Source organism: Medicago sativa, chromosome 8, assembly GCF_051527215.1.
Source record: "Medicago sativa cultivar Bolivia chromosome 8, Bolivia_mono, whole genome shotgun sequence".
In the NCBI taxonomy this organism is placed as follows: domain Eukaryota; kingdom Viridiplantae; phylum Streptophyta; class Magnoliopsida; order Fabales; family Fabaceae; genus Medicago; species Medicago sativa.
In genome coordinates, this window is record NC_140756.1 from 27,247,832 (window position 1) to 27,260,075 (window position 12,244).

The 12,244-nt window shown below is 32.8% G+C and overlaps 1 protein-coding gene and 1 long non-coding RNA gene across 3 annotated transcripts; one reads left to right on the forward strand and one right to left on the reverse strand.

Annotated features, from left to right (window-relative positions):
- Positions 1–103: 103 nt before the first annotated feature.
- On the reverse strand, positions 104–4,179 carry LOC146898033 (subtilisin-like protease SBT4.14). Of its 2 annotated transcripts, none has more exons than XM_085733527.1 (10): positions 4,041–4,179; positions 3,815–3,906; positions 3,235–3,476; positions 3,004–3,109; positions 2,126–2,639; positions 1,853–1,950; positions 1,544–1,768; positions 1,332–1,440; positions 1,004–1,217; positions 104–827 (listed from the first exon to the last, which is right to left on the reverse strand). In XM_085733527.1, exons 1-10 carry the CDS (start codon positions 4,161–4,163, stop codon positions 295–297), a joined length of 2,256 nt encoding a protein of 751 aa, XP_085589653.1. In that variant the 5' UTR covers positions 4,164–4,179; the 3' UTR covers positions 104–294. The 2 variants fall into 2 exon arrangements, with proteins under 2 accessions (XP_085589653.1, XP_085589652.1); XM_085733526.1 differs by having other exon boundaries at positions 3,235–3,479.
- On the forward strand, positions 1,592–2,805 carry LOC146898034 (uncharacterized). Its single transcript, XR_015021818.1, has 3 exons — positions 1,592–1,713; positions 1,824–1,933; positions 2,158–2,805. It is a non-coding gene; the product is annotated as an uncharacterized LOC146898034 (long non-coding RNA).
- Positions 4,180–12,244: the final 8,065 nt, after the last annotated feature.

Below are 12,244 nucleotides of genomic sequence, written 5' to 3' on the forward strand. Positions count from 1 at the left end.
ATTTACAATCTAGACGTTGATAATTTGTTATTTCCTGTCAACTTGTTCTGTTGAGGGTCATCTATATTAATTTTCTCAATCTCATCTTATTGTTGTATATATATAACAGATAAAAAGAGGCCTCTTTTTATAAGATTCCAAGGAAATAATTTATAGTTCTGATGTAACACAAGTCAGTAGCATGTGAGATGTAATTTATTGATATTGATTACTCAGCTCATTGAGGTCATATTGTGGGATGAAATGTAACAGGCAATGCTACAAGCTTGATTTTTGTCACTGTTAATTGTAACTTTACGGACTGTAGATAACAATAGGGCTTCTAACGATATAACGAGGGCTTCTCCAAATAAGCGAAGCTGATTCAATTTTCATACTTGCCTTAGATTTTGCTTTCACAACTACCTTGAAGCTCCTCTTTTGCAAGGTGTGAGAGAAAACGAGACTAGTAGGCTTCACTGTGATTTCCACTCCTTTTGGAGTTTTGATGGTGGCATTAAAGATGGTTGGTCCAGGACCTACATTGGTAACTCTTCTCCTGAAAACTCCTATTGTCGTGTCTGTGTTTCTTTTCACAGTTAATTGCATGCTAGGATAGTTAATGGCATCATGACCAATCCCAGGAAGCAAAGAAGTGCAATTTATAGGAGAGCCAATTAGTACTGATAAAGTCGAACCATTGTATCCCTCATGGCATAAGAACTGGATATAAGCAAAGTCGTCCATGTCATAGACTAAACCAGGATTCACAGCTCTTGTTGGATTAACCTGACCGGCACCAAATGCGTACTCTGCCTCCTTGTTAACTTTCTGGCTCATAGGTTTAGCTATACAAAGAGTATATACACAAGTCAAGCCATCTCAAAACATAACAAGTTATGACTATATCTCAAAACATAATTTTTTATAAAAAAGCTCAAAATTTGATTTTTTTATAAAACTTCCTCCACAAAAAATTAGCTCAATTAATTTCAAATAAGTGGAAATAAGCTTTAATTTTCACCTGTGGTAATTATAGCTGATCTGATTGCAGCAGGAGTCCAATCTGGGTGAAATGATTTCACATACGCTGCTACTCCAGAAACATGAGGGCATGACATGGATGTACCGGTCATTAGTGTAAATTCTGAAAATTGAGTGTCCCCTTCTAAACCAGTAATTGATGTCTTGAGCGTGTATGATGCCAAGATGTTAATGCCAGGAGCTGTTATGTCAGGCTTCATAGAAGTGATTATTGAACAAAATACTAACTTCAGGGTCAATAATCAAGAACAAGAATCTAGAAAAAGTGCACTAATCACAAAATGAATGAAATTCAGCAACTTCGGTACCTTGAGAATATGCTGAGATCCTGGATTTGGACCCCTGGATGAAAAAGAAGCAACAAATGGAGCTGGTATTTTCACTTCCTGGCTCTTATGTATCACTGCTGAGGGTGATCTATGTTGTACAAGTTATTTATGTATTAGATAATCAGGTAGAAAAGGTGTTGGTTCATTGGTTGTAGCAAATATTAGCCTGTTTAAGAATGAATTAGAGATACCTTGTAGATTGTATATAATTGGTAATAACTTGACCTGTGCTTTCATTCACACAGGTAGCAGGAGCACTGAATATTTGAGCAAAATCTAGAAATTGATCATTTTCGATTATAGTACCAATGCCTCCTATTGCTTTCACAACAGCATCAGTACCCCATGATCTATATCTACAGTAAACAATCTTTCCTTTCACCTTTTTTGGATCTAAAGATTCTTCATCACAAAACCTATCGATGTATTAAGGAATTTTGTTTTATTAACATAAGAAACTTAATTAATCAGGTATTATTGAATATCAAAGCGAAATTTACTTAGCATCTTCCTTGCTTGAAGAGGCTCGCGCTGCATCCATCCCATTAACAAGGGGGTACTGTTTTTGTTTTGGACTGAAGGTACTTACACCTTTTCCCTGCATAACTCTCAATGTTATAGAGTATTTCTTAACAAGCCAGTGATGTTAGATGTGTTATAAATAGAATCATATGAAGACCCTGGTTTTACATGTAGAATTTTGTTTTAGATTAAAACAATATTCAAATTCAAATTCGTAGAATTTGTGATGGCCAAAATTTAATAAAACTTACAGAAACTTTTTTTCTACTCCCCAATTCTATAGTGCTCTGGAAGTCCCTATCAATGCCACTAGCAGCTACTGTGACAATCCACGGGGCATTATTCACAACAGTTGCCATAGTTGGACCACCGTTTCCAGCCGAGGCAACTGTTATTACGCCTTGCCTCATGGCATGAAATGCACCAATTGCTATAGAGTCCTGCACATAATTTTCATTTCCTCCACCTAACGAAACGAATATGACATCCACACCGTCATGTATAGCAGCCTCGAATGCAGCAAGTATGTCCATATCAGCACATCCATCCTCTGTCCAACAGATTTTGTAAATTGCCAACCTGGCTGAAGGCACTGCCCCACGTGCCGTGCCTTTGGCTAATCCGAAGAGACTTGCATTTGGGACATGATTTCCTGCTGCCGTTGATGCTGTATGAGTGCCATGCCCTTGCACATCTATCGGAGACAGTATATCAAATGGATCAGACCTTCCATCAAGTTTGAAGTATTTGGCTCCAATGATCTTGCTTCAAGTTTTCCATCAAGTGTAGCAGTCAATTCAATTATTAAATGATTAGTGTTAACATTTATTATTTGATTTTTTCAATATCCGCTTATTATAATTATTTGAAATAATGTAATGTAGAATTGGAAAAAAATACTTAAAAGATATTGATACTGCTATATCCACTATATCCACTATGCTCTGATCAGGTTCGAATGGTTCTGTCAGTCTTATAGTTTTGGCAATGTAACTGAAGTATTGCATTTTCATGTGGTGATTTCTTATTCATAGTATAGACATTGTAGTATTTCTATCTAGATTAGTCATTTTAAATACATTAATCATATAGCTACACTACATAGTGTACATAAGGATAGGGATGTTACTTATTGCAGCCTGAGAAATTCACATATTTGTCACAAGTTCCTTTCCATTTAGCAGGTGGAGGACCAAATCCATCATCCTTGAAGCTTTGAAACTCAGGAGTTATCCCTACCTCACCAATAAAGAAACAATGTTTTGTAAACAAATCATGAGATACCATTACATAAAATCTATCATAAATAACAAGGAAATAGAAAAAAGAAAATGATAATGAGTTGAAAGATATCATAAACCTGTATCCAAAAGCGCCACGATTGTGTCACCCTCTGACTTCAGTTTTCTCTTAGCTGTCAAAGGTAATCCAATAAAGTCCCATGATCTTGTTGTGTGTAGCTTGCGGTATTGATTCGGAATTACTGAAAGCACTTCATTCATGCCAGATAACTTGTTGGCTTCATCCTCAGATAGTTTAGCAGCAAATGCATTAAAGCTCTTTGTGTAGCTGTATACTATGGATTCTTTGGCTTCAACATGGCTGCTAAGTAAACTTTTGTCATAGGACATAGAGATAATGCCTTTAATTCTAAAACTAGAGACCTGTTTGCATTGATTTATTTAAGATTATCTACTGCATAAACATCTGTAAGATTGTTTAGGAGAGGCCTCGTTAATTATTTCGGTCCTTAAATATGTTTTTCTCTATTTAGTTCGGCTCAAATGTGTCTTCTATCAGTAAGTCTGGTCCTATTACCAACAGAAGATACACTCAAAAATATTTTTTGTAATTTTGATCTTTTCAGGGACTATAGTGACATTGCCTCACACATTTAGGGATCAAAATGTCTGTTTAGTACAAATTAAGTAGACGTCTACCTTTGTTTAACAGCTGAGAGAATATTCAAATGAGTCTCTACTGCTCCTTCTCTACTAACAGGATGATCACCTAGGAAAACAATGTAAAAGTTCTGCAAATAATGGTGCCTAAGTTAATAAAGAATAAAACACAAAAACTAATATGATAGTAGATAGCTCAAATTTGAAAGAAATTAAACTGATGTAAGTTAATGTATGGAAAGAAGAAGGATAAGAAATTAATTGCCTTTTGTTCAACACCATTAACTGAAACGTTGTTTAGTAGAATAAGCAGTAACGGAAGCCAAACAAGAGAATAGGAGTTGGTAAGTTTCTGAAAAAACATTTTCATGCTTGACTTATAACACATTAGTATATGGATAAACATTTTATAGTCCTAAGCATAGATTTATATTTATATATATCATTTGAAATATAGAAAAGAAAGGATAAGAAAAAAGCATGTTTTAATTAGCTTGCTTCTTCTGCATAAATAATTAACTGATGTTTTAGGTATGGGAAACTTGCAAGACAGATCACAGATTTTTATGATTATTTCATCTTTTGGACACAGTCAATGTTCACATATAGAGCCTGAAGTTGCTTCTTCAGGGGGTGTTTCACATAATGATAAAATTCAAGAGAATTATAGAGGCTAAAATATATATTTAATCCAAAAGAAAACAATGAGAAACCTAAGAGTTCCAAGTCTAGAGCCTGTAAGGCAAGTCACTGTCGAGTGCAGTAGTGATATATTGCTTAAAAACAAAGAACCCTTTGCATTAAGGACTCTCCTCCTATTCCTTGTATTCCAATGCAAGCGTGTGATATTGCCTTGTATGTTCATTAGGGCATAGCTTCAAGTTAAATCCAAATGAGACACAATTTTTGAGATTAAAACGTGATATTTTCCCTCATACATTTCCTCATCATCTTATGAAATGGTTTATCAAAATGAGGGACGAAATTAGAAGATATATATGGATACTGAGAAATAGTTCTTGAGCTTCGACTTAGCTAAGCTTAACATTGCTTAGTACTCTATCTGTTCATTCTGACTGGTCCATTTCTTTCTTGTCAGCTGCAATTTATTCAAGGATAGGTATGTAGAGAAGTATTTTCTCTCTAACTTGCGTGACAAGAAAGAAATGGAATTAGTATCTCCAACTCAAGGGAATATTATCAAGTTTGAACAATTTAGTTCACTCTTAATCAAGATCTACCCTTGCCTTCACTACAAAATTAGAACAAAGACTACCAACACATATCGCTACACTCTATGAACCTTCACGATTCCTAATGAGGGTCCGAAAGACTTCAGTCAAGGGAGATTGTGCATCCAAACCATTCGTAGATCGCATTACACTGCCCACGATTCTTCAAGAACCTCTCATGAGCTCTCCAATTCAAAAGTAGATAATCACCTTAAACGTCAATTTTTTTGAGCAAATTGTGATTTTTAAGAGTTTAAAGATAAACTAACCTTGATGATTAAACGATTAACGGACTTTGATAGTTTCTTGGTATTTAATATATGTTCTTGAGTGGTTAACTAAGACGGGAAAAGTATAAATCAAACCAAGAATCAAGTAATCAAAGGGCATTAAAACTTATGAACTCAGTCAGAGTTCAGAAGGTTAGTCAGAGTTCATAAGGTTGCAAGATAGTTCACAAGATTGTTCTTATGGTTTATCAAGAGTAGACCCAAAAATTAATAATCTTATCAAGAACATTCAAGGCTCACATGACATAAACAAAAAGTACAAAAAAGGACTATGACCTTGGATCAAACAAGTAATAAAGACATGTTTCCTACAACAAAAGTACAATAAAGTACAAAAGCAAAAAACAAAAAGCAAAGATCAACCAGATGCTATAAGGACTCGACATACAAGGGAGTAGGTATTGTACAGTACCAACAAATTCTCCTAAAGCATGGGCATGAAGTGACAGCTTCATATTCCTCTCTCATGCACAAGTTTCAAGGCAAGTTAGCAAGGCATGGACCCCAGGAACTCTTTGCAGATCATTCGAAGAACTCATATCATATCAAGAACCTAGAAATTCATTTGAAGTTCATGCTGAAGAATCCAGAAACATTATGAAGTTCATACGAAGAATCCAAAAACATTCTGAAGTTCAAAATATTGTTCCATAACTTAATGCAAAAGTTGCTAAGCACAAGAACATGTGGCAAAAGGCTATTGGACAAGTCATACCAACTACGTGAGGTCAAGAAACTCTATAAAAGGAGCAGAACACTCTTCTTAAAGATACACAACTAACAAGCATACTGAAACAACTTATTAAAAGTGTTTAAAGCTTCAAATTATTGATTACACGAATCTACTTGCAAAATTCATAAAATCTTAAGAGTGTGTAACAGTTCTCTCTTATCTTCTCAAAGATAATCTTCTTGTTCTCATTCTTATAAAATAAACTGTCAAAATCATTGTAAAGAAATTATCAGCTAGCTTTAAGTGTGTAAAGTGTTAGCTGAGTGAAAGAAAAGTGTAAAGTTTTGTGTGACTTATCAACAAAAATTGTAAGCCTGTTGAAACTTAGAGAATACAGGTTGTAATCGTTCCAAAGGAACATAACTGTAAGGTGCATGAGTTGAGAAGGTTGTCTCAAACATCATAGTGGAAAATTTCACCTAAGATGAAGACTGGACCAGCCTACATTAGATGAACCAGTATAATTTATGTGTTTTCTATTCTTCTATCCCTATACTATTTACTTACGGTATTCACTTCACGCACAAAATTATTTAGCTTGTCTTCCCTCGAAAATGGAACTTATCGAGCTTGTCTTCCCTTTAAGATAGACCAATATCTCTCCTATTTCAGTTTTGTTAGCCGTGACAAGTTTGAGCTCATCCTTCAGTAGATTTTTTTTTTGTGGTGCCTCAGCTGATTATATACACTATAAGAAACACATAATATTATCCTATAATATTTCCTAAAAAAAAAAAATTCCTATAACATATAAAATATAGTAAGTAAAAAAATTGTCTAGGCCAGTAAGTTGGATTAACCTATGTGACCTTGGCAAAATTTAAAATAATACTAGACCAAATTAATTCTCAGGTTATATTTTGGGACCCTATATTGGCACTGACATTTTTTTTTGTAAAGACACTCACAATTTTACTACTACACATAGGCTTCAAATTTTATTTTCAATAAAAAAATTCCATAATTTATTGGGAATTTTTTTTCCACCCGCCCTCCAAAATTTCTAAAATATCTCATTTCAATTATATAATTCAAACACCTTTTACAAGATTTCGGATTATATAATTTAAAACCCAAAATTCATATTATAATTGATACGAAAGTTTCTGCTGATCATCGTATTATTATTATTCTTGTTCTTGTTCTTGTTCTTGTTCTTATTCTTGTTCTTGTTCTTGTTGTTGTTTTAATCAAGTAGTCTGGTGGTTAGAACTCACGAATTTAAATGTGGAAAAGTGGGGTGTCCGGGGTTTGAACCTCGGCCCCTGCATATAATATGCAATATCTCTACCAATTGAGCTAAGCTCACGGAGATTATCCCCACATAAAATGCACATCAGTTTTTGGATTATATGAATGATCAACAGTGACCTTGACTTTGGTATCGTAACTCACTCCCAAATGAAATTAAGAAATAAAATTGTAAAAAAAATAAAAAAGTTAAGAATGAATGAAAATGTTGAAGAATCAACACTATTTGTAGACACAAAAAGATCATATAGGGTAACTACACTCAATGGAAACATTTAAAATGTCAAAGCCAACCAAAAAAAAAATTAAAAGAAGGATGTTTATAGCATTTCATTAATAATAATTGTTTCAATATAATGTGGGATAGCTTAATAAATAATAGGACTAGCTAAGGATGTGGCTTCTCTAGCCAGAGCATGAGCCACCGCATTCGTTTGTCGCCTAAAGAACTTGACCCGGGAGTTTGTAAAAGAGGTGGAAAAAATGTCTCGGCACACATCAATTATATGGCCAAACTCTATAACATCGACCGTGCGAGAATGGAAAGTATCTCTTGTGATTTTTGAATCAAGCTCAAAGTCTTTATTATCAAATAGCATGTCTTGCATCAAATCGTTCAAACCTTGATTGTAACGCCACAATCCACATCTGGATTGGTTCAAATTATATAATATGAAACGGTCCAAGACTATGTTAAAACTTGAGGTTTGTAGGGTTTGGTACGATTCAGATTATATAATCTAAAATGTCTCCATAACATCAAAAAAAAAAATTAGAAAAAAAAACATTAAATCAAATTCACCAACAACATACATTAAACATAACAATTTTAGCAACATAATAAAACACACACAAGATCATGGATCAACCATACTTAAATTTTTCGACAAGTATATTCATGCAAGCCCTAATTTCTTTGTAGCTCCTATGCTAAATCAAACTTTCGTGCATATCTTCGAAAGATCTAACGAATGAAACGTCTAACTCGATCGGTCCTTCGAGCTATGCTGACCAAATATAGAGAACATGATTACCACGTTGTCGTCCTTTCATAGCTTCACCTCGATGAACCGAACGCGTCCATCTGAGTCTATCGACAGATGACGATACTCAAGATTGTCCATCCTTCTTGTGTCTCTATGGTTGAGACGACCGTTAATCTGGTCCGGATGATCCTTTATGCAGACAGTGTGACATCAACGTGGACCCTAAACATACTAGGTTTCCTTCGTGTAATACACTGCAGCTAGCTTGGTGTTTACATTTCCACTAGATAAGTTTTTATGGTTTTGTGGTGTGGTTTTTAAATGAACCAAAACGTCAATTTATAGAAGGTTTTATGCATCGTGGATCACATAAATTGTCGGTGTAATGTGTACCACGTAAAAATCTTGTGCTTGACTAGTTCAAATAATACAATTTGCATGTATCATATTATATAATTTAAAATAATCTTGGAAAGTAGAAGTTTATTCTTGAAACATATACATTAAATGTCTTAAATGTTTTAAACGTTATATTTTTAAGGATTAAATATGTTTTTGGTTCCTATAAATATACCAATTTTTTATTTTAATCTCTTTAAAATCTTCCTTCAACTTTTAGTCCCTATAAAATTTACAATAAATACTTTTGGTCCCTATTTTTAACTAAATTTTTGTATTTTTTAATCAAATTATGCAGAAATGTGTAGAATATTGTAAAAATTTCTCCAAAAAAAACAGGAATTATTAACCGGCATAAATATAAAAATTTATATTTAATTCATGTTTTGATAAAAAAAAATCTTTTTTTTTGGAGCCATTCTTATAATATTATAAATATTTCTACAAAATTTTATTTGAAAATATCAATTCAATATATGAGTTTACTTTAAAGTGACCAAAAGTGAAGATGAAAACCTTTTGAGGGACTAAAAGTTGAAGAATTTTTTTTGATGGACTAAAACGAAATATTGACGTACATATAGGGAGCAAAAACATATTAAACCCTATTTTTATTTTCATTTAAACTCATTAACTTGTACATTTAGAACACACGTTATCATTATCCAATATTATATTATACATTTGTACGTGACTAATACTTCAAGAACAATCGGGTAGTCTTGGTTTCCCAAAAAAAAATAAAAAATCCTTTATATTATATGTTGATATTTGAAGAAAAAACTATAGTCCAAATTAAATGGAAAAAAAAAGGTCAAAGCAACCCCATTATTTATCTTTGTTGCAATTTGACTTTTTCATCCTAACTTTTTTCAGTATTCCTTGTGCTTAAACTATCAGGACCTCAGTTAATATAATACTCTCTTCGATCACTAATATAAGCAAAAATCAATTCATCCATTAAATGATGTATTTAGTCACTACATACATCATTTAATGAATGAACTTAAATAGTTGATTTTTGCTTATATTAGTGATCGGATATTTTAACCTCTTTAAGAAAACAAAATATGAAGAGAAGAATATTTTTTTTATAGGGATTTATTGAATTACTTTTTTTTAACAAGGGATTTATTGAATTACTATTTAAAATTAAGTTAAGAAATCAAATAATTTTGTCTATTTTAAAGGAACGAAGTTGTCACAACTGCCGTAGTATAGTATATAATCCCAACAAAATCACAACCTATCTAAAGACAAGTGTACGATGTACTTAGTATCTCAGGTTCAAACAAATAAACAAGTGTCCTGTCACTACTCTATAACACTTTGGAACAAACGTGAAAATTTGGACAAAAGGGACACAGCACTGAGAGCATTACGCTGTCGACATGCGTGCCACCACCAGCGCACAAGGCACGTGGTTCCATCATGTTCCAATGTACAATCCGTTAATATTGTTAACTATTAAATAATAAAATAAACAAATAAAAATTATTATTATTATTATTAAGGCTAAAGATCCAACATGGTCCCTAATTAGTAGGTCAATTCAATCTCTGATAAAAATAATACACAAATAAATTTCTATTTTTATTTGGAGAAAAATTAATTTTATAAAATTAATTTGTCTTTCATAAAAAAATGACACATATTAGTTTGAATATTATTTGTGGTTGGAAATTGAATTCACCTGCTCTTAGAAACTAAATTGATTTTTAGGTAAATATTTTATTGGTTGGAGCTTACATATTTTAAATGTGGAGAAATATAATGTTTGGAGTTTTAATCCCGAACCCCCGCATATATTATGCATTGTTCATATCAACCGAACTAAGCTCACATAAACAATTTTTTATGTAAATATTAATATTCTTTATGTAAAAGAAGATGGTTCAAGTTATATGCTAAAAGTTTACGTGGATTTGACAAAACTCTATCCCTCCATTTTTTTTTTTGCCAAAACTCTATCCCTCATCTTTAATTATTGGTCTTTTTTTTTTACTTTTTTTAACTATACGAAGAAAATTCCGTCGTGAAAACGTGTTAATTTTGTATGTAAATTTTTGTAAAATACTCCTTCTATATTTATTAAAGATGTGACAAACGCACATTTTTGTTTTAAATACTCCTTGCATCAATATCAATGGAAATGTAATATGTTATTTTTACGTGAGAAAGTAAAATGTGATATTTTACTGTTCAAAAATGACAGAAAAGTACATGAGAAATTTAAATTGAATGGATTTAATTGATGAGAGAGATCCCAATTCACATCATGTTGAAGTCAAATTTTTTGAAAAAATAAACAAAGAAATACATCTGTTCCTCTTAATTGAAAGGATTACTAATAACACTTTCCTCTTAATTGAAAGGATTACTAATAACACTTAATTGAAAGGATTCCTAATAACACACATTATTTTTTTGTGGTGGCCGGGGTTCGAACCCCGGACCTTACATATCCTTACAGGATTACTAATAACACACATTATTTTTTTGGTGGTGGCCGGGGTTCGAACCCCGGACCTTTTTGGTGGTGGCCGGGGTTCGAACCCCGGACCTTACATATCCTTACATATATTATTATACATCGTCCTTACCAACTGAGCTACGCTCACGAGGACAGTAATAACACATTATTAAATGTATGACTAAACTTTTTGACCCTACTTTTATATTAAAAAATAGGTTTAATTAGACTTCTGATCCCTCAATTTTTAACATTTTACCGAATTAGTCTCCTAATTTTTAATATTTAACAGTTTTGGTCCCTCCATCGCATATTTGAACCTATTAAAATATTAAAATAATAATTGTAATTAAACCTATTAAATAAATTAAAATAATAATTGTAATTATTGCCATAAAATATTTCCCACAATCAACAAATCATTACATAAATTAGGGGAATGCTAAACAATGCTCTCATGGCATTGTTTAACCAACCAAAACAAGTAACTTTTTTTTTTTTTTTTTATAAAAAGTTGTGTAATTATTACCTAATCAAAAGTCAAAAATTATATTTTCAAGACAAATTTTCTATTTATAGTTTCCTTAACCATTGCCTTGAGGGCACTGGTTAGCAAGACCCTATAAATTATGACATCCCTCACGGATCACGAGTTAGTCCCTCGAGTTGATGGTAATTGGAAAGATGCTTGGTTGCTTCAGTTACCAAAAAAAATGAAGCACTTTTATTGGCGGCTACTTAGACTATGTCTTCCAACTAGATTTAACCTTCATTGTTGAGGTGTGTCTTGCCCGATGACATGTGTGATTTGTGATGATGTGGTAAAAGAAAAATGTACCTTTTCTTTGGTTGTGCACATTTTAGAGATTGTTGTGTTGTTGCTAATTTATGGAGCAAAATCGAGCAAAAGTTGTTGTCTTTTCTTGCTCTATTTGAGTTGTTTTTATTGATTTCTGCACGTTTATATGATATAGAAAAGTCACACTTTGCTGCACTTCTCTATAGCATATGGCATGCTCGCAACTAGGTACTTTGGGAGCATAAAATACTAAATGTTGTTGTAACTTGCAGGGGCAACAACCAATGTTGTCCATGACTTCCGTTG

Coding starts and splice junctions, on each gene's coding strand:
- LOC146898033 (XM_085733526.1), bottom strand. CDS start 4,163: ATGTGTTATAAGTCAAGCATGAAAATGTTTTTTCAGAAACTTACCAAC. Junction 1,441..1,543: donor AATTATATACAATCTACAAG/GTATCTCTAATT, acceptor TGTACAACATAG/ATCACCCTCAGCAGTGATAC. Junction 1,218..1,331: donor GATCTCAGCATATTCTCAAG/GTACCGAAGTTG, acceptor ACTTCTATGAAG/CCTGACATAACAGCTCCTGG.